Source organism: Nelusetta ayraudi, unplaced genomic scaffold, assembly GCF_046127955.1.
Source record: "Nelusetta ayraudi isolate G7.1 ecotype Tasmania unplaced genomic scaffold, CSIRO-AGI_Nayr_v1 ptg000026l, whole genome shotgun sequence".
Taxonomy (NCBI): Eukaryota; Metazoa; Chordata; class Actinopteri; order Tetraodontiformes; family Monacanthidae; genus Nelusetta; species Nelusetta ayraudi.
Window position 1 is genome coordinate 1,938,269 of NW_027466076.1, and position 26,500 is coordinate 1,964,768.

Consider the following 26,500-nt stretch of genomic DNA (forward strand, 5'->3'; position numbering starts at 1 on the left):
AATACGAGTGAAAGTGGGTCCCAGGTATTGCTGGAATTATTATTATTTTTTTGCGTATCTCATGCATTTTAAGTGCATTTATTAACAGACCTTATCAAACACCGACTAAAATTCTTTACACGTTTGAGTGAATTGGTATTAACTAAAACAGAGACTAGATTAAAGAAATGCAACATTAGAACTTTTTTCTACATGAACAGTATTGGACAGCGTGGCAGTGTAATTCTAATCCTAATTCTAATGCCAATACTACTATTACTACTACTACTACTACTAATCATTATCATCATCATCATTATAATCACATCATAATAATAGTAATAAACTCATAATAGTGCAAACCATCATATGAGGATCTTTCTGAAAAATGAATTTAACCAGGAAAATAAAATGAAAAGAAAAACGGCAGACATTTAGTACATTTGTTTATTGAAGTCAGAGTACCTGAGATTATATATCTTCCTGTAATGTCGCACGCCACAGCGTGCTGAAAATAAATCTGTTCATTTAAATCCACGGTCAACATCTCATACATGGCGAAAAAGGTAGAAATTCAAACCACAAATCCTTGTGTAGTATAAATATTTAGTGCTACATACATGTGTGGACTCATTCAACAACCTTAACAAAAATAGCAAGACAAAATAAACACGAGTATTTCACATCAGTCCATGTGTCGGAGCCACAGGTTACGAGGGTTCACCGAACTTCAGTGTACAGTAACAGAAGGCTTGTGCAGTCCTTGGGTGGATTAGGGGGGTACAAAGAGGTGGCAGTGCATGTGAGTGTGTACGTGTGTGAGCGTGCGCACGGCTCCGCTCCGGAAGTGCGCAACTCCGAGCATTACGAGGGGTTGCCGTGAATAATCTTGGGACACTTTTCTGGCTGTATGCAGTAGTTGTTGTGCAGGACCAGACCAGCGGGGCACTGGCAGCCCGGCACGCAGGGCTTGAAGCAGTGGCTCTCTATCACCCCCAGTGGCACGTCGGCGTTAAAGCAGGTTTTGGGGCACGGAGGTCCGCACTCGTCGAACACAAAGCCCCTCTCCACAGGACAGCCCACAGCTGAGGGAGACAGCCAGAGAGGAGGAAGAACACAGTCAGGCAGTGAAACTGGGAGGGGTGGGAGAAAAAAAATAATTTGTTTGACGACTATTAAAATGTTTTTTTGTGCTCAAAATCAATTTTTTTCCCCTCCTCAAATTCAAATGGTTCATTTTAGTCTGTTATGCCGGGTTAGAAAAAGTTACCACTTTTCTCCAGCAGAGGGCGATATATTTTTATTTAACTCTGCTTCACTGTTTTATTTTAGCCTCTTTTATGCAGTCTGAGGCGTTTGAAAAGAGTAAATGTATATATTGCTGCTCAATAAATCTTAAAAACAGATTTACTGTACATGTGATGTTTATTTTTTTTTGGGGGGGGGAATATGGTTCCCGTAATAGTCTGCAGACAATCATAATCCTTCAATCGAAGAATCGCAATATAAAACGAGTTGGTATATATATATATATAAAAAAAAAAGAAAGTCATTGAAGAATCGAATTGGGAGAAAAGCATATCGTCCCAGCCCTAGAAACCAGAAAACGGCGCGGCTTCAACAGCCAAACGTCAGTTCACATAGCACCGATGAGCACGCAAAGTCTCAACTCACCGCACAGAGACGAGCTCCTCCACTGCAGCACGACGCCGGCCTCCCTGCACCGGCTGGCGTAGGCCTCCAGCGTGTCGCACAGACACTCGTCGGTGTTGGCCCCGCAGGCGCACAGGTCGTAGACGCAGGCGCCGTACCAGGGCTCCGGCGGCACCACGCGGTGGCAGGGCTTGAAGGCGGCAGACTTCAGCACCTGGCAGCGGGCGTTAGCGCCTTTCCGCGCCTGGTAGCCGGCGTCTTTGCAGGGGTCGACGTCCTCGCCGGGAACGCAGGACGAGACCGAGTGGCTTCCGTTTGAAACCTTGAGTGCAACACAGTTTGAGCGGGGGGGGGGGGAAATGACGCCTGATGTCTTTTATTCTCTGTGTATTTCCGCTGTGTGCTGCTTTGCACCCACAGCCATCAGACTGTTAACGGTACCCGATTAAATTAAAGGCCAAGTGTGTAATATTTGGAAATTTTGAAGAAGAACCAGCGACATCAAGTGGTCGCATTTTAGATTGCGTCTTTCACTCTCTCTCCCCCTCCTGAGCTTGCCCATGAGCTACAGTGGCCCAGACCTGGATACTTTGTTCAACTTCTCCTTCGTTGGTTTGTTTGAAGACGCGAGCTTTCACCCTAATTACAAAACGCGCTGTCTGGACTGTCCACACCAGGCTTCCTTAGAAATATGGCGGTGAAAGATGGCAACTACCTGGGAGCAAGTCCCTTGCTATATGCATGTTATTACATATACATGAGATCTGTTCTAATCATAGGAAAACCAAATGACTTTAATTGTACTGCAATTATACACTTTTATTAATGTATTTATGGGGAATATACCAATTTTCTTTTACCAATATTTATGTTATAATAATAATAATAATGTTTCTATCTGTTGCTACTGCGACCCTACAAATTTCTCCCTTGGAGAATCAATAAAGTTTATTCAAATTCGAATTCAATTTGTTTTTACCCTCCAGCTGTTGCCAAAGTCTGCCTCTGACTGGCTGATTTGTCCGCTGGGCATGCGCAGGTCGTCCTGGAAGTAGTTGTTGAAGTTCCCGCAGAGGCCGCAGGTGTGCTTCTTGTAGGAGCCCGGCACGCTCACCTCCAGGTGCGAACGTCCGCTCCACAGAACCTAGAGGTGGCCACGAGGGTGTGAGAGCGTAAGTGGCGTTGTGAAGATAAAAAAAAAAGACAAAAAAAAAAAAAACCCCAACAACAAATGAGCGCACACCTTCAGGCCGATGTTGGTGTTGAGCAAGATGGTGTTGGTCTGTCGTTCCACGTAGATGTACGGCTCCCTGAGCAACGGCAACGTCACAACCTCACTGTTCACCTGAAAAGCACAAAAGAAAACATTATCGTCGTTGCATAATTTTTAATGCTCCCATCCTATTGGGCATAGAATTTATATCTTTCTGTCACAAATTTCAACATGTAAGAAAGTCCATCAATAATCATTTGCCATATGTGTGTCAAGACCTAAAGTTGCTGTCGATTGGCTTTCACATTGTAGACTTGTGAACTAAAGACACTCGCTAACCTTTGTTAGCATCATGCCAAAGAAGCATAAAGTGTGGCACCACATCACTGAGGTGGAATAAAGCACAGCGCAACATTTGTGCCAAGGATGTAGCGGCAAAGGACGGGGACACAACAAAATCAATGTGGAGGAAACCCTGGATTGAATCACAGGTAAAATGACAAATAAGAGACAGTTTGTATTTTGTTGTTGTTGTTCAAACTGGTCCTAAAACATTTGGTATCAAAAAAAAGTATCGTTCTGGAACCGGCATCGGGTGCAAGGCATCGAAACCATTTTGAATGAGGCCCAGCACAGTACAAACCTTCACAACCCAGTCCTGGAGGAGCTGCACAGTGACATCCCCGACAAACACAGTCACCTCCTTGGTCCAGGAAACTCCTTTACGGCCGCGGTCGTCGTTAGTCACGTGAACGCTGCGCAGACGAAGTGAGGGGTCAGTCAGTCCCTTATATGTAGAAAGGGTACTCTTTTGTTTTCCTGGTGCCAGCCAGGAGAGACAGGGGCCTACCTGAAGTCTCCGCCCTGGCAGTCCTGCGCCAGGACGTACGTGCACGTTCCCTGGAAGTGCAGCATGCGGCCGTCGAAGGTGCGATAATGAGGGTCTCCAAACGCGATGCAGGTGGCGGGTCGAGGAAGGCAGTGAGGGCAGCACAGGCCGGGCACGATGGCTGGCATCTCGTCCTGGGAGCAAACACACGGTCACACGCGCACACCAGCGATGCAGGTCTCCCATGGTTCGGTATGCATCCCAATTTCTGTTCGTATGGATGCTGTAATAATGTACTCTTAATATATTGTAATATATGATATTAGTGGGTATAATACTTAATGTTAAAATATAGTACCTGGAATATGGTAATTAGTGTATATCATTTTTAGTGTCTATTAATAGTACGAATATAGTGCAGTGCCTAGGTATAATATGTAAAATTCGGTAATATAGTGCCGTAATATAACTGTAGTAATGTTGTAGTTGATGATGTTTAATAGCTGCATAAAATATCTTGTATTAATGCATTTTGATGGAGACTGCAATGAGATGCAGGTGAAAGGCGAAGTGAGTAGCAGCAGGTTTAAAGTTTTGTACTTCTTCCCACTCCTTTTCCAGCATATTTAAGTTTCTGGATATTTGTTTCCTTTGAGTATGAGGCTTGTATTTTTTTCCTTTTTTCTTTTCCTTATCTTATTTACGGTATTTGTGTGTTTATGCTCGCATAAAGAATTCACTTCAATAAAAAAAGTGGTTGTTTTGTCTCGACGTGGCGCTGCGACAAACTGCTCTAGCAGACCCCCCCCGTGACTCTGAGCTCCGGTGGAAGCGGGCATTGAAAATGGATGGATGGATGGATGGATGGATGGATGGATGGATGGAGTGATAATTGATGTGGTCGTGTGGGGCTTTGACAAGTTAAATTACTGATAACATGCGGGACCCACGAGTTGTCAAAAGCCCTGAAGACCTGAGTGGATCTACTTGCACAACAAGTTCGGATAAAGTTTTGTGACTGTCCGAACAACACCAAACCAAACACGGATTTCCGTTGTGCATTTATTGTATTATTATGTATTGAACGGATATTGTTGCATCCCTAACACTCACTAATGCAGACCGATAAATGAGTCGCGCCAGAGTAGACGTGTGACTTTCTGCAGATTACAACAATCACATCATGATTAAAAAAAAACAAAAAAAACAACTTGGACTTGAGTGTGCACGTGTGTTGCTCACCGTTGCGCACGCGAGGGGAGGGCATCGTTCACTGTGACAGTGGACGTTCCCCGACAGGCACACGCAGCCGGTGCACTCGTCCACCTCCCACCGTTCGTTGGAGTGATACACGGTCCCCTGGTGCAGACACGACGCCTTCGATTCTACGGAAGCAAAAAACAAAAATGAAACAAACAAACAAAAAAAAAACGAATCCTGACCGTCGTCGAGTCAGCAGGGGACGGATGGCAAACGGCGAGTCTGTACCTTCGCAGTCGAGGCAGCATTTCCCAGGAAGCTTCACTCGTTTTTGTCCGTCGGTGCAAATTGTGGGCGGACACTCCTCAATGCTGCACTCGATGTGACCCAGCTAGGAAAACAAAGAAACCACCGCTAAAAATCGAGTCTGCAAAAACAAAGTTCCTGAGCAGTCTCTGCTAAGGATTTCACTTTAAATGAGAAGGTTCCATAAATTAAACACAATGAACCTCGCGATAAAATAAAGGTTGAAACACATCCCTAGTTCAAACGTTTCCATGAAAAAAAATAAGCTGATTTTTACGTGTGCATTGGGTGTGTTTGCATTCACTTTGTAAATGTCAGCGGCTTGAGCTGCTAATTCCTCGGAGACTCACGTTACAGGTACATGTGACGCAGCTGTCCTCGCTGTCTGTCCAGCTGCTGCCGTTGGCCACTCGCCTGTTCTGGCCCTCTATCACACAATCTGCGAGCAAAGACAAGAGAAAAACAGATAGAAAGAGGAGACCAGACTCACACACACACACACACACACACATTAAAAACGAGAGGAAAAATGACGTTAACTGACCTTTACACACGGGGCAGCACGAGTCCGGAGGGGTGAACTGTTCATTCGGAGGGCAGGTCAGTGGGAGGCAGTTCCGGTGCAAGCAGGTCCACGTGAGGTCCTAAATCACACACACTGAGTCACTGAGCTGTGTTTCCATTACCCCTAGAATGGCGCAGAACCTACATATCGCAATAGAAAAACTGGTAATGGAAACGCGTGCATTTAGAAAAAACTCTGAAAATATCGTTAAAAGGTTTTTGACGCTCTTGTGTCGTTGTTTTTCCGACGTATCGATATAGAGGTAAATTGCAAGTATTTTAACTCTAAGTAATCAAAGAGAATTTACAAGTAACCAAAGAGAAAAATATAACAACGATTTTTGACAGCAAACAAATGTAAACAAACAAAAGCAACCGTAATTCTCGTAAAACTCGCGTGTCAATGTTTTACGAGAATTACAGCTTATGCGCTTCACACCATTCAGTGGAAACCCCAGCAAATCGCAATTGCACTTTGTCGAAAGTTTTCGAAATATCGCTTTTATTTTGCAAAAAACTGTCATGGAAACGCTGCCAGCGAGATGCTTCAAATCGTGCAACGTGACGCTGAAGCAAAGGAAATGGGGAAATATATCGATCTGGATAATGAAACAGCTGCGACTCCAGTCACTCACTTAAATTTTAAGTGGCTGCAGACAGCAGTCACATTGACTCCCGACAATCACGGAACTCTTGTTTAGTGTGAGGAAAGTGCGGCAGTACCTTACACTGGCAGGTAAAACAGGGGTCATCGGTGGCCAGGACCTCGTTGCCGATCAGAGCGGTGGTGCAGTTGCTGAGAGGCTCTGGAGAGATTCATGCAAACGTTTTACAGCACTTCAGGGAGTAAAAAAAAAAGAATTGTAAACAGGGTTAGGGCTGCGTTTTAGTTTGGGTGACTGACGTGCGCAGTAAGGACAGCAGGAGTCGGGCCCTGAGAGCAGGATGTTGCTTTTGGGACAGTCCACAAGACTTGGACACTGCTTTCGGTAGCACCTCAAGTGCTGTTGTCCGTCCGGCATCACCTGCAGTGGCACAAACATCATCAGTTTTTCTATTCTATTTAGAAAAAATGGACTTACATATGCATACATATACATATATATATATATATATATATATATAACTGATACACCTGTAGAGAGGCAAATTAAACATTAAATTGATCGAATACAAAACAGAAACCATTAAAATTTGCATGTCAAATGACAGCAATTTCTGAACTTCAAAAACAACAAGACGAAGAAGATCATGGTGTGCATGTGAGGTACCTCACAAGTGCAGATCTGACAGGGGTCATTGGCCGGGTGGAAGCTGTCACCGGGGCCGTACACTCTGCCCTCAAACACGCAGTCTGCACACAAAGATATTACGAGTGAAGACTCGGCCGAGCGCCGGCAACGTAAAAGACACGTCCCGAGAGGAGGAGGGGGGTGGGGGGGTGGGGGGGGGCACTGGCCTACCTACCGGCACACACAGGGCAGCACTCTCCGGGCACGTTGATGAAGTTGATGCAGGGGGACAGGCAGCGCACCTCGGAGCAGGTGGTCACGCCGTCGGCGCACATGCAGGTCATGCAGGGGGTGGAGTCTGCGAACCAGCTGCTGCCCTCGGGATGCTCCTCTCCCCCGTACACACAACCTGGGACGGGGGATTCAACACATGGGTGTGTGGAAACAAACATTTTGTCTGCAGTTGTTTTTTGTTTGTTTGTTTGTTTTTGAGCCACTTTGAGCCACCATTAAACGCGCAAAACAGCTCAAAACAGATACAACAGTAAAATAATATCTCAGGGCACAGTCACAACTAAATCCGTGCGACAGCTGTCTTTTTTTATCTGTCGTGCGCAATGCAGTGCTAAGGTGCAATAATGGTTCCAATTACAGCAATGATAATACCGAAATCATAGATAATGATAAGGTGAAAGCCATTTATTATTGTGCAAATACTCTTCTTAGGTGCACTGTGTGAAAAATGTACATATGTATCTTTTTTTAGACATGATTTTTTTTTTTTATTCTCAATTTATCCTGTTTTGTTATACTGGTGCCTTTCAGTCTTCTAATATTATTTTTCTGTACAGTATTATTTTTTTTTAACACCAACCAAAGGAGTAACATTGTGGTATCATACACTGACAATAAAATCCACTCTGTCTGTGATTCAGATCCGTTACCTCGGCAGCGTGGACAGCAGGCTCCCGGATCGGTCACCTGGTGCATGCAGGGCAGCTTGGGGCACTGGGGTGACGCGCACTGCATCTCACCTGCCTGAGAGACTCAGATTAGTGGGCGAAAAAACAACAACTCAAGTGCAGGGAGAGGAGATAAGCAGCCGGGGAGTCAGTCAGGTGTACCCGGCAGGTGCAGGTGGAGCACGGGTTCGAGATCCGAGTCCATGTCTGTCCGTCTCTGTACTTCTGTCCGTCCAGAGTGCACACTAGGCAAGAGACAGAGGAGGGGAAATGATGATGGTGCAAGTCTAGTGGAGTACTTCTGGATTACTGTGGGTGAACCTTGTGGGATACACCTGTTTTCGACAGTTTACTTTTAACTGTGGGTAACTGGGTTAATCCACCATCCGTACAGTCTACTGGCCAATTTCCACTTTATTTGCGTCAACCTCAAATTTCTTCTTTATTCACGAAATTTCGTCTCTTTCACGTCAACTTTATTCACAAATTTCGTCTTTTTTAACGGAGACTTTATTCAGGAAATTTTGACTTTATTCACGAAATTTGCACTTAAAACTCAAAATGAAAACTTAAATAAAAATCTCCTTCCTGTAATATTTTTTTTTCTCCTCTTGTGGCCCTAATCCTCTTTCGTAAATGCAGCTGTTTGGCTTTAATAAAGATTACATTGTTTTTGTGCTACCTGTGCACTCGGGGCAGCACTGCCCGGGTCTGGTGACGGGCCGGGCGCAGGGCGTCGGCGGACACATCAGGGGGACGCAGGTGACGCTGCCTCTGACGCAGGTGCAGCGGCGGCAGGGGTCGGAGGAGGGCGCGAAGGTTTGGCCGTGACGGTGCACGACGCCCTCGTGCAGGCAGGAGTCGCAGACGGGGCAGCAGGTGTCCGAGAGGACGGGGTGGGAGCACTGGACCGGGCAGGGTCTCCTCTGGCAGCTCACCACCTCGTTCTGAGCACAAGGGGCCAGAGGAGGTGGAGGGAGGAGAGACGGCATGAAAAAATATCTCGAGTCAATGAGTGAGTGTTTTGTGTGTTATGAACTAATGCTGTAAATATTTCTTGCTTGTATGTTACATGATTATGTGACGGTTTTACTGGACCACTTGGACCTTGTTATTGATAGCGTCATCTTCATGTATCTTCCATTTCACACGTAATTCAATTCAATTCAATTCAATTCATGTAATTTCAATTTCAAATGAAATGCTTATATATTTGTGTCTTCTTTTATCAGACATGTGAATAAAATTTGATGGAATTGAATTGAATTGATTGAATTGAATTGAATTGAATTGAATTGATTGAATTGAATTGAATTGAATTGAATTGAATTGAATGGAATTGATTGAATTGTATTGAATTGAATGGAATTAAATTGAATTGAATTGAATTGTATTGAATTGTATTGTATTGAATTGAATTGAATTGAATTGAATTGAATTGAATTGAATTGAATTGAATTGAATTGAATGGAATTTTTCCCACACTGACCAGGCAGGAGCAGGAGGAGCAGGGGTCGGTGGGCGAGGTGAAGGACGAGCCCGACTGATATTCTTTCCCCAGGTGGCGACAGAGCCCGGTGCAGAGCGGGCAGCACTCGCCGGGACGCGTCACCGGGTTGGAGCAGGAAACACCGGGACAGGGCGCACGCGTGCACACCACGCCGCCGTTCTGTACACAAAAACACACACAGACACAAAACAGACGCACGCACAGTTGAGGGACACTTCCTTAAAGTTGTAAGGGAATTGTACTGCGAATTGTACTGTGAGTATACACTTCATAAATGTATTTATGTGTTAAAGGTAGGATTAATGTAGATTTGAATCCCCCCCACCCCCCACCCAGAATGGACAGGTAGTGAACGTGCATGGCGGTACCAGACAGGAGCAGAGCTGACAGCGGTCGGTGGGATGGGGGAATCGCTCTCCGTTGAAGCAGCCCCTCCCGTGAAAGTTGCAGCCGTCGCAGATCCCGCAGGCGCAGCCGTCCAGGGCCGGGTGCGAGCACGAGACGGCCGGGCATCTCCGCCGCGCGCACGCCACTTCCCCTCTCTACCGTGGAAGCATTAAAAAAAATAAAAAAAAAAATAGGCACATTGCAAAAAAAAAAAAAAAAAAAATGTAGGCCTCAAACTCAACGCTTCTGCTTCTCACTGAGCATGTGCAGTCCTGACATCCGCCTTCTCCTCCCGCCATGGTCTGTCCATCCACGTAGGTGACGCCTTCAAAGTGGCAACCTGCACCCGGATTGACGCTTCAGTCATTACTCTGCACGCTGTTCCAAAGTTTGTGGTCACTGACTCATTTCTGCATTGAACTCCATCATAACCAGCTTCATGAATTAATCCACTGAAATGCTCTGAGAACATTAACAGTGCATGGCAATCAGACAGGATGTGCTGAACCCATTATGGGATGTCTTTGAGAGTTGTTGCCCTGACTGTCTATTTGAATGGGATTTTAGAGAATGAATATCGAGTGTGCAATACGCGGCCATCATTGCAGAAATCGAATGCTTTAAAAAAACATTTCTAAAACAAAGCTTTGCATTGCTTTGCATCACACTTAGCTGTGTGTGTTAAACTGTACAAGAGCAAACAAAGCATCAGTGTTTATATTTTAGGCTAAGCCTAGTTTTGGTGTGTTCACGCAGAATTTTGCACACTTGGATTCCTCTCAGTCACTTTTAATTTTTAATTTTTAATTTTTATTCTTTACTTTTAATTAGACATTAGAAATGGTTTTCACTAAACACTAAAATGTTCCCATACTTGTTGAGCGAACCTTGAGTGATTTTCATACATTCATCATGATCGCAGAGCATTCAAGATCATCGTTGATCTTGATTATTTACTGCATAAAACTTTTTTTTTCTTAACTGGTGCTGCTTCTAATGGAACCCAAATTTCCCTGAGGGAACGCCCTAAGGGAATTAATATCTATCTATCTATCTATCTATCTATCTATCTATCTATCTATCTATCCATCTATCTTCTACCTTCACAGACGGGGCATCCGCACGGGTCGGCGACCGGGTGGGAGCAGGGGGCCGCCAGGCACAGCCTCCTCGCACATCTCACCGAGCCGCTCTGGAGGGGAGGGAGGAGAATGGCGGTGAATGGCCGTCTCAACAGGTGCGGGCGTGCGCACCTGGGTGTGAGTGTGCTACCTGCTACCTGACAGGTGCATTCGGAGCAGAGGTTTCCCGGGTCGGGGATCGTCTGTCCGTTTGCGATCACGGCGCCGTTGTAGAAGCAGCCTTGCGTCAGAAAGTGAAACAAGCAGAGACAAAAATCAGAACCGGTGTGTAATCCCGCATCAGCGCCCCCCTAGTGGCTGAGTCGGGTTCCGCCTCTACACACGTTGGCACTCTCCGCAGCACTGGCCCGGCGGGTTGTACGGGTGGCTGCACTCGCCGTAGCAGGGGATCTTGGTGCACACCACCTCTCCTCCGTAGCAGTAGCACGCGCTGCAGGGGTCGTCGTCGCTCGCAAACTCGGTGCCGTCGGCGAACTCCCTGCCGCGGAAAGTGCAGCCTGCGGGCGAGAGGCGGAGCTTGAGATCAGAGATTATTTATTACACCCATTCAAAAACGTCACCAGGGCAGTGGAGACGTTTGTTGGAGACTTTGTGGATCTAAGATTTTTTTGGGGGGGACTGCCAGACAATAAGATGTTACTGGGCAGAGTAAAGAAATATTTATTGTAAACTTCACTTTTAATTGTGAAAATTTGTTTTTGGGTAGTATCTCGTCTGAAACATGGAACATCAAAGACAAAAAAAAAAACACTGGCTATACTATTGGCAGCCACTAAGAAATCTGTCACAAGGAAATAGTTGAAAGTAGAACCACCCACCATTGACGATTGGATTGACATTGTAAACAAAATATATGTTATGGAGAAAATATTTTATTCTCTCAAAGTTGAAAAAGAAAAATTCTATAGGATCTGATCCAAATGGACTGAGTGCATCAAACCAATTAGAGCTGATTTCATATGAATGTGCTTGTGTCTTGTATAAACCTGTCCTCCTTTCTTATGTGATACTTGGATGTTCTGAAGTGGTGCTGCTCACCAGTTCTGTTCCGTTCCGTTTCGTCATCGTTATTGTTTTAAACCAAAGCAAGTGACAGTCAGGCAAGAAGCACAAAATCTCATGAACCTCCTGTGTTCGCCTTTCTGCATGTCCTCGAATGACTAAGTCTGTACCTAATGTATGCAATGGAAATTTGCCTTTCTAAAAAAAAAAAAAAAAAAAAATTTAAAAGAAAAAAAGATCAGCGATTATGACAGGTTAATGCAAATGAATAGATAAAGTTGAAAAGCTTGTTTCTTGTCCTGAAGTCTGAGGCGCAACTCAAACTAGTTTATGAGCTGCCTTTCTTTTTTCTTCTTTTTGCTGTAAAATGGGAAGGAATCAATAAGCAAGAACTTTAGCGAGCACCTTTTTCAATTGGCTTCATCCATCAATGTTTTTAATATATCTCTGTATATATCCATGTACTTCACAGGGGGTGGGCCTTCTTGTATGCTACTCGATATAAACCCAACTTCCGAACATGCCTTGCTGGTTTCTCCGGTAACTCACCATCGCAGGACAGGCAGCACTGCCTCTGCACCGGGTGCTTGCAGGTGGCGGTCGGGCAGCGCTTCCTCTCGCAGCGCACGGAGCCGTCGCGGCACGCGCAGGTGGAGCAGGGGTCGGAGGGGTCGCCCCAGGTCTCCCCGTTGGCTCGCTCTCGGCCTCCGTGCAGGCAGCCTGCAGGGGGCGACGCGACACCGCTCAGCGACTGAGACGCGGGTGCGCTGGCTTCTGCGCCGACGGTGCGGACGTACCTTCGCAGGTCTGGCAGCACGCCTGCGTGATGGGATGCGAGCACGCGGCGAAGGGGCAGGGCTTGCGCTGGCAGTGCACGCCGCCGTCGGTGCAGACGCACGAGCGGCAGCCGTCGGCCGGGTGGTGGAAGCGCTCGGCGTGCCTGTAGCTCCGCTGCTCGTACACGCAGTCCGACGGCGGAGCTGCAAGGAGCATTTCATGAGACCAAAGTTCTAGATTATCATTATTTCATATTGCAGTATGTTTATGCATATGAATATATATGTAAACACACACACATACATACTGGGGATGCGAATGATCGATTCATTCATTAATCGTTAGTTGATTGACCTTATCGATCGATTAACGATTAATTGATAAGTGCCGATTTTTCCTGGGAACCTAAATGTCACAATGAAAAATGTGTAAGGAACACATTATTTAACCCTTAAATAATGTTGATTTTTACATTCGAGAACAGTAAAAACACCCTAAACATTTATCCTCTGACTTTAAGTTGACTTCTGATGGGTCACATTTAAACTTCATGTCAAGTCATTGAAAAGTAACTTGTTTTAGGTATATTATGACCATCACAGTATCTACAGGTGAATCACTCTTTCCTGCCACTACACTGTTATAATGATATTAACTAGCTGTTTAAAAAACGTTCAATTAATTATGACTAATTTAATTTAATCGATTAAAAACTCTTAATCGACAAATTAATCGATAATCGATTAATTGTTAACGTCAGCTACCACAGCAGCTACAGAACCAGAACCAGGTTTGAACAGTTAAAACAGAAGCACAACTTCGAGCTTTGTGCATAATTACCAGGACACTGTGGGCAGCAGCTCCCAGGCACGGCTTTGGGGTTGGGGCAGGAGAGCGGCAGACACCTCTTCATCAGACACTGGACGTTCCCGTTCTGCGAGAGTCCAGACACTGTGTAAGATGACCTCAAACGACAGAAATGTCTCTGGGAGTCGCGCCTCTGGCACGGTTCTTACGATGCAGCTGCACGTCCTGCACATGTCGGTAGGGTGGGGGAACTCGTGTCCGTTGGGGTATTCTTTCCCAGTGTAGCTGCAGCCTAAGGCGGGCCAAGAAAACCGCGCACGTATGAAGTTTTGGGACTTTATTTGAAAAAAAATGTGCGCGCCACAAGACATCAGATCCCGCACCGTTGCAGTTGTTCTGGCAGCAGGTCCCAGGCAGCGGGGCGTTGCAGTGCGGCCGAGGGCACTGCGTGCGGCCGCAGTCGATGGCGCCGCTCACGCACATGCACTCCTCGCAGGGGTTGAGCGGGTTGGGGAAAGCCTCCCCGTCCACAAACACACGGTTCTCAAAGAAGCAGTCTGGAAGGGATGCAAACCAAACACAACATTGAAATAAAAAATAAATAAAAAGTCACTCACACATTTGATCTAGATTTAAAGGTCCAGTGTGTAAAATTTGGCTTGATTAATGATTATTATATTGGTAAAAGCTTAATATACGTCGCATAAATACATTAATAAAATTGTATACTTGCAGAATAAAAGCAATTTGGTTTGCCTACCCTTAGAAGGGTTTTCATATGCTGTATATAAGAATATCCATAGTACTACATGGCTGCAATCTTGCACCACCATTTTTCCAGGAAGCCTGCCTGACAGCGACCTGTACACGGAACACACTGTCAGGCAGGTGACCTTAATTCCTGGCCTTTAAAATGAGGCTTAAAATATGGCCGTGCAAGATGGCAGCTAGCTCGGAGTTCCATGTGTGTTCTGATACACTACAAGTCAAAGGTTTTGACACACCCTATGAATTTATAGTCTTTTCTTTCACTCTCATGACTATCGACATTGCAGTTTCTCACTGAAGGCATCAAAACTACCATCCATGCAATTATAACAATTAATATTTAAATTCTTAAAATAAAATAGCCACCTTTCATAAAAAAAAAACATATTTAAAGTTGTTTAATGTGTTTTTCTTTGCTGCATAATTACATATATTTGATATCTTCAGTATCTATCTGCAGTGTAGATAGTTGTCGAGATTTTAAAAAAAAAATTGCATGAGAAGGTGTGCGCAAACTTTTGAAAACCATAATCAATTTTATTGTCCTGCGAGTACACACTTATATTAATGTATTTATGGGCAGTATATTAAGATTTTACCAGTATAAAAATCATAAGTCAAGCCAAATTTTACCAACTGGACCTTTGAACGCATTCATCCGGCCAAGTTTGGAGCACCTGGACACTTTGGGCAGCACTCTCCCGGCGGCGTGTACGAGTTGGAGCAGTTGAGCGGGGGGCAGGGTCTCCTCTCGCACTCCACGCTGCCGCGCTGAGGGGGAGAGAAAGCTGCGTCACGCTGCTAGGACACAGCAGCGTGTGTGTGTGTGTGTGTGTGTGAGAGACACGGTTACCAGGCAGGTGCAGACGTGGCAGGGCCGCTCGGGGGTGGCGAAGCGCTGGCCGCTGCTGTAGATGCGATGGCTGTAGGTGCAGCTCTCGCACTCGGAGCAGCAGGAGGCTGAGGAGAGGAAGGGGAGAGACTGAGGGTGCCACACTCTCAGAGGTCAGAGGTCAGAGGTCAGAGGTCAGATCAATCCGCCGCCGAGCCGCGGTCGTACCTGTGGTTTTGGTGGGGTGGCGGCACTCGGGGGAGGGGCAGCGTGAGCGCGTGCACACGCTCTCCCCGTTCACGCAGGTGCAGCTGGAGCAGGGGCCCTCCGGCTGCCACTTGGAGCCGTCCTCGTACTCCAGGCCCTCCAGCACGCACGCTGCGGCGCCACCAGGAGGAAGCAGTGAAGCACGCCCGCTAAAGTGTGTGTGTGTCTGTCTGTGTGTGTGTTTGCGCGAGTGAGTCGTTACCTTTGCAGACCGGGCAGCAGAGGTGCGGCTCTCTGATGGGGTTGGAGCACTTCAGCGGAGGACACTTCTCCTCACGGCAAATGACATTCCCAGCCTGAAACGCAGGTCAAATGTGTATTAACCTGCTCAGGCGTCAAGTTTTTCAAAGTTTGGCGGTGCGTCTCTTGTAGATGGGTTCCCAGATCCCGCACACTGTCTGAGAAGCACTGACTAGACTCTGACTTTCACACTTTTCTTTAACGCCGAACACAGATCAAGTCAGAGTTGTTAAACTTTGCAAGTGGTCAAGTGGAATGCGTCACGGGACTGACTAACAAATACAAACTGCACAGGGGTGTTGCTGTACGTGTAAATCTCTCCTGCCACCAATAAACTGAAAATAAATAATCATGCCATTGACAAGCATCAAACTTAGCACTACACGCTCCAAGATATGGAAGCACTGGTAACGTATTCTCCTCTGAGGGCATTGAGTTTTTATGTTTTTTGTGTGTGTGTGTGTGTGTGTGTGTGTGTGTTTTTTTTAGTGATCTGTACACATTGCATTTTAAAATAGCTTTGTATGATTTTTCCATTGTGTCTTTTATATCTTTTGTCTGTATTGTATGGCTCTTATCTGGACCATTTGTGTCTGTAATAAAAGTTGTATATATTTTACATTGCAAATCAAACTTTATTTATAAAGCACTTCTCGTACAAAGACAATGCAACATAAAGTGCTTGACAAAGAAAATGCTGTTTGCGTAAAAATAATCGATGCAATGTTTGCTCTCTTTTAAAAAAAAAAAATTAAAAAAAAAGTGGCCAGTCTTAATGTGGTGACTCTTCTTCTGACACTTGACTTGCCTTACACCTGCACTTGAGGCAGGGCCCGCTACCAGCAGGGACAAAGGCTTTGCCGTCGGCGTGCACCTCCTGTTCGAACTCGCAATCTGCCGAGACGGAAGAGGGAGAAGGTTTAGCAGCTTTCAGCTTTACAAACAATGGCAGCCTAAGGGCAAAGCGCATCCGACGCGGCCGTTTCGATACTGACTGTGGCAGGTGGGACAACACTCTCCCTTCTGCCGGGCCGGGTGGCTGCATTTGGGTGTGGGGCACGACGCATCGACACGCTCGCAGGACACTTGACCCGCCTGAAGGAGAGAATTGAAGGGTTAGAACTCTGTGCAACATGCGCAAACTATTTCATGTAAAAAACGGTCTGTCTGCACTCACAGAGCAGCGACACTGCACGCAGGGGTCCCCGCTGGAAGAGAACTTCTGTCCGTCCTCGTACATGTTGGACTCATACTCGCACTGCTCGCACCTGCAAGTCGCACAAACGCAAAGGAGGCCGAGTCCTTTTTTGTTGAACCAAGCGGACTGACGCAGGTGTAGAAGTGCTATGGATGATGGACACTGCAGGTTGTTTTACCGCGGGCAACAGTCTCCAGGCCGATGGACAGGGTTTGGACAGGACAAGGCTGGACAGCGACGGGCTGAACAAACCACATTTCCGTTCTGCAAAGGGAAAATAAATAAAGCTTTCAAAAAAAAAAAAAAAAAGACAGAAAAAAATGACAAATCAAAAAAAAATCCCCAGACAACAACACCTGGCTTTTGCTTCCTGTGAAAAAAAACAAAAAAAAGGTACCAGCCCCCTTTGTGAGATCACAAAGGACAACTTGACAGAGCCATTTTCACACACTGGAAAGTGCAGCAGTGCCAAAGAAGTCAAGGATGGATTTCTCTCATTTCTGCTGAGTTCACTGACAGACTAGAAACACAGATTCCTGGTAAAACACACTGGAAATAGGGATGCAAATTACTGATTGATTCATTATAAGTCGACTTCTAATGAGTCACATTTCAACTGTGATAACCAATGATAAGTGGTTTTGAAGTGTCTTTACCACACATGTGCACTCCTGACAGCGGTCCGCTGTGGGGATCTGGGCTCCATTCGGGAAGTCGTGACCATTGACCCCACAGCCTGAAAGACAGCGAGAGACAAACAGTGAAAGTCATATTCCCTTCTTTTTTTTTTCCAAGAGCGTGTTATCAGCTTGTTTGTCGGTTACATGTTCGGATAGGATTTTGATATTTGTTCTGTAGAACATCACAAACTCACGTCAGGCGCTCATACTGACAGAATGCACCCTATAATTAAAGACAGGAGAGAAGCCCAGACCCACCGTGACACACTGGACAGCAGGCGTCGCGTGCAGGAGCAGCCGGGTTCGTGCAGGGCGTGTTGCAACGTTCCCTCTCGCAGCGGACGCGGCCCTCCTGGCGAAGGGGACACAGCATCTCAGTTCAGGGAAAGGTTCAGGGAAAGGAAGCTTTGAGCCGGACTCCCACCCACCGAACAGACGCAGACGTCGCAGGGATTCTCCGCCGACCTCCAGTTTGTTCCGTGGTCGTAGTGGAGACCAGAGTGGACGCAGCCTGCGTTCACACACACACACACACACACATCACAGGAGCCTTTAAACTCCTCGGCGTTACGATAAACAGCATTTAATATTCATGTAACATCAGTTAACTATTGGACTTCAAAGTACAAGAGAACCATCTTGGTATCATAAAGGTGAAGCGGTGTTTGTCGAGGTTTCCAGCGACTCCTAATGACAACCTTTGCACATCGAGCGTGAAGTGAAGTGCGGCGCAGTGACAGTGAGGAATGAGGGTAAACATCTGGCCAGGCGCTGCAATTACAGCAACCTGGTCCTTAACAGCTCAAAAAGACCAAGGAGATTTTAGCTGAGGATGAGGCTCCGATTTTGATTTAAAATCGATGTGGAAGACCAGCGCAGAGACTCACTTGATGCTGTAATGCATCAAAAGTGAAAAGTCCAAAGTCCAACACAGATGCTTCCCCAACCCCCATCAAAAAGAAAATGAAACGAGCGCTAAAGTAACTGCCGGTGGTGAACTTCTAAGCTGAACCGTGAAGAAGAGGTCGAGGCCAGCAGCGTAGCCACAGATCCAAAGACGTCCCAGCTGCTTGAACCACTGCCATCCGGTAGACGCTTTGGAATAATGGGATCCCTCACAAACAGCCTCGCCCCTCCCACAAAAGCCTTGCCCTCCATCCGCTCCCCATTAATAGCGCGACAGACTGACGGCAACTCGTAAACGCTTTGTAAAATGCACGCACTCTGCACTGCGCACATGCTGCTTTGTGGTGCGCTGCAGCGGATTAAGAAAATGTAGAAAAATCTATTCATCTATTTCACCGGGCAGTGGAGATGCCGCTCAAAAGTTCTGATGGACTTCTTCAACTGTTGTGATAACCAATGAAACGTCAGCGTGTGAAACGCCCGTCAGTAAATGTCAGTATTTACAGTGCTGAAGTGTTAATGGCGTATCCATTTACCTTTACATCTCTGGCAGCAGTCCTCGGCTACAGTCTCCCGCTGTGCGCAGTCCAGTGGCGGACAGCGGAGGCGGCTACACTCTCGTTTGCCCCCCTGTTCACAACACATGGAAACATATGCGACTCGGCCCGGCTCAATGCTGTTCGCGTGTGTTTATAGGTGTATAAATTAGGGCTGTCCGCGTTAACGCATTAATCGCGATTAGCTAAACACAATCCATAACAATAGCGCGTTTTTTTGTTTGTTTGTTGTTGTTTGTTGTTGTTTTGTTTTATCGCATTTCAAACGTGAGGCCGGGTTCACACTGGAAGCGGAAGTGGTGTCGTTCAAACTTCCGCGAGCGGCTCGCGCCGTCCAGCGATCGCTTCGGCGTCTGGTCTATTTTGTGCGCGAGCCGCATCAAGTCACTCAAAGAAACACGAGAAGATCCGGTAAGTCTTCAAAATAAAAGCAATTTTCAAAATAAAATACGGCGATCGACAAATGCGATCCTACATTTACAGCGCTTCCGCATCAGGTGTGAACCCAGCATAAGCCTTTTTGTCCCGTAGTTGGCCGCTGGCTGATTTCTGGTAATACTTCACATTATGGGGTAAAAACTTCCTTGAAATGCAAAATAACAGAATTTTACACATGCAATTCAAACCAATTAATCACAATTAGCTAAAAAAATAAAAAATAAAAAAAATTGTTGACAGCCCTTAGTATAAATATGTCAAATACACACCCGGCAAGTGCACGTCTGACAGCCAGCCTGGCCGCCGTGGGACACGTTATAAACGGCGCCGTCCAGGACACACTCTGCAAACGAGACACAAGAAGTGCGTTGGGAAAGGGAGGTGACGGGGAGAAATAAAGATGTTGAGTTTTTTTTTTTAATAGGTTTCCGCTCCGACTCTCACGGCAGATTATCATTACGTCTCCTGCGCTCTGGGTCACCGGGCGACATCTGGTTTTGCCATTTTCTTCCCCCCCACGCAGTAATGACAGAACAGCGACGTTCTGATGTGATATGCACGTGCTGGCAACTCAGACGCACAAGGTTTTATGGGCCAGAACAATAACCTAAGAAACGCCGGCGGCCCTGCAGTTGTTAAAGAGTGTACCACCAGCGAGTCCATTAACACGGGGTTTTACTGTTGGAAGGGGCGAGAAGGGGGAACAAATCTGCACCACGCTGCAGTTTTGTAGGTGTGCATGTGGTGGTGGTGGTAGTGGTTGTGCTGTTTCTATACAAAGCAGGACCACGGTTCAAACAACTTCATGCACGTTATGGTAAAGGAAGTTGATTACAGGCCCCCTCCGAAAAACGAGTGACATCACCGTCGCTTGTTTTACAGGAAATCGTCAAAACAATAATTTCAGCTCGTTGTGGACTTCTCGGCAGAAAATGATTTTAACGACGGATCTGCAAGGACAGAAATTGTCTTTGTGTGCGCCAAGAAAGGGCAATAATCACCAGCTAGCGAGGCTGCCTACTGTGCCAGCAGCCATCAGGCATTTCCTGTAACAGGCCGAGCAAGCAGGAGATCAAAGTGTGTTTGTGTGTGTGTGTGTGCACGCGCGCACGCGCGCAAGCGTGTGTGTTGCAATGTGAGTCTGCGAGCGGCAGTGGAATCTTCAGGCTAACATGCAGAAACAATTAAAGATAACGCAGATGAAAAGGCCCAGATAGTAACGCGCGGAGAAATAACATCGGGGCAGCGCTGTTTAGGAACATCTGCGTCTCGGCGTTGGCATGAATATGCAAAATGAAGCCAAACGGAACGAGTTTACAAAACTCGGTGGGAGTGAGGAAGAGACAAAGGAAGAGAAAGAGAAAGAGAGGGAGAGAGAGAGAGAATCCTTCGAGAGTGGAGGCCGTACTAATATGTAACAGCTGCTAGTTCGGTGCTTTTAAAGGCTCCATATTCTGGCTTATTTTTAGGTCTTTATTCTTCACCCCAGACTCCAGCGCCGCCTCCGGCATCGATTAACCAGCAAAAATCCTCCATCCCTCCAGAATACAGCAGCCAGCTTAGTCCTCTGTTTACAGCCTCCGGCGAAAATGCTGGGTTTTCACTTCCTGAGGAAACTGAGGCTTCGCTGGACCGTCCACGTGTTTGGAAGGAGACTAAAACAAAAGCTGAAGGGACATCAAGCCGGGGGGGTGTTCTCACTTGTATTCTCCTTGTGTTCCCCTTTGTGACATCACAGAGGACTGACTTGCAGAATGCGTGTTTTAGCACATGTTTTACAAAGAGCGGAGCAAGCAAATGGAGTTCGGATGGACAACTGTCATTCCTGGCGAGGCAGCTCACCAGCAGGACAGAGACGGTGGGGAAAATCATTTTTCATACGGGAGTTTTTTCAAAACGTTGGAATGTCTACTGATCTTAACTGAACTTTCTAACTGTTTTAAAACTGTCTAACTTTTGTACATTTCCAACTGCAATGTGCTTTTTTTTCACACCACAAAGTTTGTTGTTTTATTCAAGTTACCACTGCTGAGAGTTCTTGCACTGGCAAGACAACAATTAAGCCGAGAATGTTTCAACATTGCAAACGGGCAGCTGGAATGCACAAATTGGAATGAAAATTTTCTGCTCTGTGATTCTGGGACACTGGGACAACATGCATCAGCTCTGGAGACAACAGAGCATCTGATCTATCTGTTTGTTACGAAGTCCTTTTAGAATAGAATAGAATAGAATACTTTCCATCTGGTGACAAAAATTCTTCTTCAAATTCTTTTAAATTTTAGCCAAATTTACAGGCAGATTTTCTTGTGTGTTCCCTTTGTTACAATAATCATTTGTTGAAGTGAGTGAAAAAAAGAAGTAAAAAAACAAAACAAGGGGCAAACCCAGAATCTTTTTTTTTTTTTTTTTTTTACCTTTGATGTCAGCTTGGCATGTGACCTCTCCAGATGTGCAGGTACACACGGTGTTGAGGTCACTCTGCCAGCGCTGGCCTTCCTCCACTTGACGGCCTTCCCACACACATCGCCGCCTCACGCACTCGCACCCCTCCAGAGAGCGCACGCGGGACTGCAGCTCCGCGTTCTGCCAGACAGGACGCAGAACAGAAGAGAGGTCTTTGTCATTTCAAAGCACTGGTTCAAAGTGAGAGTGACTGCGTGTGACTGCGCGTGTGTGTTTTGTGTTGCCCTCTTTTCTTTTTCAAGAGAGACACACACCTGAGTTTTGACCATGTCCAGCATTGCGGCCATGTCCTCCACTCTGGCCTCCAGTTTGTTCAGCCGCTCGTCCCTCTGATCCTCAGAAACAGACTTTCCCCCCAGAGGAGACCCCGGGGGGCCCAGCGCCGCAGCCCTCTGCAGCTGGTCACTCTGGACGTCCTGGGGATAATGGCTGGTTTTGTCACTTGGCCTCTGGCTTTTCGGAGGTTTACTGGGTGAGGCGTCGCGCTTCTGAGGGCTGTCAGTGTGAGAACGCGAGCTCCGGGTATCCTCGTGCTGCTGCTGCTGCTGCTGCTGATGAGGAGGAGGAGCAGGAGGCAGGGTATCTGGAGGGAGAGAGAGCAGCTGCTGAGAGAGACGTCCTCGTCGCTCTTGAATGACTAGGAGAGGAAATGCGGATTCCTGTACAAACATCCTGGCAAATGTCACTAAAATTAGTGGCCCACTGTGAAAACAAACAAACTGTTGGAGGAACTGAAGATATGATCTAATCTACATAAACCATGGGGTTGGGGTGGGGGGTGGGGGGAGTCCACCTACTTAGGTTTAATGATTTAAGTGTTTGGGACTCCAGAGGCAGTCACAAGATAAAGATTGCACTTCACTGACTCAAATTCTTGTTGAGGGTTCACAGTAGAAAAGTTGAAACTTCTGTCACTAGGTGAATAACAGCCAGAATGAAGCAAGGCGTGAGAAAAAGGAAGTTGGAGCCTAAAAGTAAGCACAACCATAAACAAGAAGAAGCAGAAAAGTAGGTAAATTACTGCGAATCTATGAAAGCTGCATGGATTTAGTAGCTGTGTTTCCATTACAGTTGTTCGCAAAATAAAAGCGATATTTCTAAAATTGCGGCAAAGCACAATTGCAATTTGCAAGTGTTTCCACTGAATGGTGTGACGCGCATAAGCCACAACTCTCGTAAAATCACGCGGGACACGATTTTTTTTTAACGATTGTTTTACGAGAATTACGTTTGCGTTTTTTCTTTTTTTTTTTAGTTTGTTTGCTGTCGAGAATGGTTGTTATATTTTTCTCTTTGATTACTAAATGCGAAAGTGTTTCCATGACACTTTTGCAATATACCTCTATATCAATACTGTCTGAAAAACCTCCTCATGAGAGCATCAAAACCTTTTAACGATATTTGAGAGGTTTTTCGAAGTTCAGGTGTTTCCATGACCAATTTTTTTTATTGCGATATTTAGGTTTTGCGCAATTCTAGGGGTAATGGAAACGCAGTGTCTTTATATTTTTGGACACACACACGTATTTTTCTGTGCTGAATCTCAGAATCATTTGATTCATTAGATGAACCCTCAGTGCAAAATATAGATAGATTTTTTTTTTACCTGTTACATTTTCACATAGCCAGGGTCGCTTTGGATAAGCGGTGGTTGAAATCTCCGCCGTCCTCAGGTATCCCTGCAGGGGACAAAAAACAAAAAAACATCGGTCATATTGAGACTCCCTCACAGCTGTTGAGTCGAGGTGGGAGGGGGGGGGAAACTCACGCTGAACTTGCTCTCCTTCTTCCCCGGCGCGCTGCCAAGAGTGATGACAACGTCCCGCGGCACCTGCAGTTTCTTCAGCCGCTCGTCCCTCTGATCCTCCGAAACAGACTTCGAAACGTTCTCGCCGCCTCGGAGCCGCAGCTCGGCGGCTGGGTCGCAGTCGACGAAGAAGGTCAGCCGGTCCGCCTCCAGGCTGACGGCCAGCCGCGCCCACTGGTCCCTGGAGAAGGGGTTCCTTCCGGGGTAGACGAAGCTGCCCCCCGCCGCCAGCACGCGCAGGGTGTGGTCCAGGGTGGAGGAGACGATCTGGAGTCCTGGCGAGGAGGTCGCGGAGGTCAGCGAGAGGAGGGTGGCGGCGGTGCCGGCGGCTTGCCGTCCGACCAAATGGACCCCGAGGGCGCCGCGAAGGTCGGCGAGCAGGGCGCGGGAATATTCGCGGGGGAGGGTCAGGTGCGGCGCCCGCGGACGGATCCTGTAGGTGGCGCCGGAGGGGTCCTGCAGGCGGGACACGCCGCTGACGTGCTGGGAGGCGTTCAGGTGCTGCAGGAGGTCGACAACTGAGGAGCGAGGAGAGAAGACAGAGGGTGTGAATCGGGAGCAGCAGACTGCTGGTGGCTGGCAGCGGGCGGGTGGGTGACATGTGGCTTTTGGGGTCACCCGGCCTCCCTCGCCGGTGTCACACACAACCGCAGCAGGGCAGAGTGACGAGCAAAGCAGACCCCAACTGTCAGCTTCGCTCAGTTTTGGGAGTGGGTGAGCGCACGTGTCAACACTGTGAACCTCTGGATAATTCTTTACAACTCGGTGAAGTTCAAAGACGGAGCGTCTTTGAACTATATTTTGCTGTAAAAATGATATTTTCAAATTGGAGACAGACAAAAGGATTCATTGGAAACATGGCAGGGCGTGAGATGATCAGACAGACTAATTCTACAATTTAAAGCAAAATATTAACAATAAATTTCAATAATTATGAATTCAATTTTTCAAATCTCAACAAACCTCTGCTAAACTCACCCTTCCCCCGGTTTGAAGCGTAGAGTCCGGGCACACACGCTGCCAAGAGTCCGAGCAGTAGAAGCATCTCCAGGAGCCGCATCAGTTTCCCGCACTCCATTCTCCGCATGCAAAGAATAAATAAATACAAAACCAAAACCGAACCCACCACACTGCCTGGATTTAAAGCCAAGCTAAAACCATGACATTCATTGGACTTTTAAAGTGATCGGGCGGAGAGAGACGCGCTCCTCATCTCCCGGATTCCCCTCCTGTCTTGGCGAGGAGACCTCTCGCTCTCTCGCAAAAAAAAAAGAAAAAAAAAAAAAAAGAAGCGCGTAAAAGAAACATGAAACATCTGGATGCAGGCAGGGCGTCACGAAATTACACTCCCCCTCGGGCTCGTTTCAGCAACAGACTTTAACTCCATGATGGCAAAGCAAAAAAAAAAAAAAAAAAAAAAAAGACAGGAAAAAAGTGGTTCATTAATAGTATCCTTGCTTTGGGGTGAAACTAGGTAGGTGGAAAAAAAAGAAGAAGAAGAAAAAAAGACGCGCGGTCGGTCGGTCTGTCGGTCGGGTGAAAAAGTTCAGGTGTGCAGTGCAGTCCGGGTCACACCGGGTATTGTTCCAGCCTGCTGCCTGCCAGGAGGACTCACGACTGAGAGGGAGAGGAGGGGATTTTCTTCTCCTGTTTTCCCTCATTTCGTCTGGAGGAAGGAGGGAAAAAAGAGAAAAAGATCTCTCCACCCAGAAGTGCTTTGCGTTGATTCCCAAAGACCCTGTTTTGCGGTAACGAGCTAAAACCCGGTGTGGAGACTGGAGAGGAGCCATGTGGATGCAGCTCTGCCTTACACACACACACACACACACACACACACACGAGACAGGGGTGGGTGGGGGTAAACACGAGTAGTCATGTTTCAGCACACAGGGGCCCTCAGGTGTTCATGTTGTCACAGGAAGATCTTCCTCTATTGTTTTTGCATTGGTTGCAGTCCTCTCAGGTTTTTCTCAATGGATCAACAAAAAGAAGAAGAAGAAGAAGAAGAACACACACACAAAAACACCTAACAAGTGTTTTCCTGGCAGACAACACGCAGCTGGAGATAATGTCTGCCGAGGGATGAGAGGCGCTCCGACACATTCCAGCATTTGATTTTCACAGCCTTCTGTCAGGCTGCTTCAGTCTGTAATAATCACAGTTTAAGTTCATCTTCAACTTTTCTTCCCCCCCCGCCAGCCAAAGGACTTCGGTGGTTTTCCGGCAAGGCACATCAAAGCTATAGGCTGGGGGGGGGGAAATAAGTGAGATAATGTGAGAGTGCAGCACTTGTACAATTAAGTTTTTAAAGTATCAGATGTAATCGTGGTGGAAATGTGCCGCCTCTTGAAGGCATGTGGGGACAAAATGTATGTTAAGAAAAAGAGAGAGATGAGGCCATGTTTGAGCAGCCAGCGGGGGTCCTTGCGGTGGTTCCGTGGGATGAGGGAGTAGAAGTGTAACTTCTCTGAAAAGTTTGCGGAGTAAAATGAGCGACTCCCACAAGTGCGGCCATGAAGGGAGGGTTTCCGGATGTGTAATTGGTTAAAAACAAAGGGCCTCAGTGCTGCTTTCGCAGAGGAGAACATATTAGGACAAGTGAAGACAAGCTGAAGATGCGTTTACGAACCTATAAGGATGACAAGGGTGAATTATGTCAGGTGTCAATACCACAAACCCCATTTGCACTTTACACTCCATACATATATATATATATATATATATATATATATATATATATATATATATAAATATATATGTATGTGTATATATGTGTAT

The 26,500-nt window shown here is 46.6% G+C and overlaps 1 protein-coding gene across 1 annotated transcript; it reads right to left on the reverse strand.

The window, feature by feature from the left end:
* Positions 1-408: 408 nt before the first annotated feature.
* kcp (kielin cysteine rich BMP regulator) lies at positions 409-25,396 on the reverse strand. Its single transcript, XM_076028916.1, has 46 exons — positions 24,701-25,396; positions 23,684-24,240; positions 23,522-23,594; positions 22,170-22,498; positions 21,867-22,035; positions 19,719-19,792; positions 18,991-19,084; positions 17,977-18,059; positions 17,807-17,900; positions 17,525-17,604; positions 17,047-17,132; positions 16,848-16,938; positions 16,666-16,765; positions 16,479-16,564; positions 15,633-15,726; positions 15,392-15,541; positions 15,185-15,291; positions 15,009-15,102; positions 13,947-14,120; positions 13,773-13,855; positions 13,597-13,690; positions 12,777-12,959; positions 12,529-12,699; positions 11,301-11,474; positions 11,115-11,197; positions 10,937-11,027; positions 10,093-10,175; positions 9,817-9,990; positions 9,428-9,607; positions 8,621-8,885; positions 8,101-8,183; positions 7,921-8,014; positions 7,212-7,385; positions 7,016-7,098; positions 6,649-6,769; positions 6,468-6,550; positions 5,725-5,824; positions 5,531-5,619; positions 5,163-5,265; positions 4,917-5,059; positions 3,696-3,868; positions 3,489-3,600; positions 2,876-2,977; positions 2,612-2,776; positions 1,654-1,954; positions 409-1,064 (listed from the first exon to the last, which is right to left on the reverse strand). The coding sequence occupies exons 1-46, from the start codon at positions 24,807-24,809 to the stop codon at positions 844-846; spliced, it is 6,372 nt and encodes a 2,123-aa protein (XP_075885031.1). The 5' UTR covers positions 24,810-25,396; the 3' UTR covers positions 409-843.
* Between the last annotated feature and the right edge of the window lie 1,104 nt (positions 25,397-26,500).

What these genes read in the sequence shown, in the direction of transcription:
- kcp (XM_076028916.1), bottom strand. Translation starts at nt 24,809, where the DNA reads ATGCGGAGAATGGAGTGCGGGAAACTGATGCGGCTCCTGGAGATGCTT. An exon ending in GCTATGTGAAAATGTAACAG is followed by an intron (nt 22,499 to 23,521) that starts GTAAAAAAAAAA and finishes CTCTCCCTCCAG; the next exon opens with ATACCCTGCCTCCTGCTCCT. An exon ending in CTGCTGCCCACAGTGTCCTG is followed by an intron (nt 12,960 to 13,596) that starts GTAATTATGCAC and finishes TGCTCCTTGCAG; the next exon opens with CTCCGCCGTCGGACTGCGTG.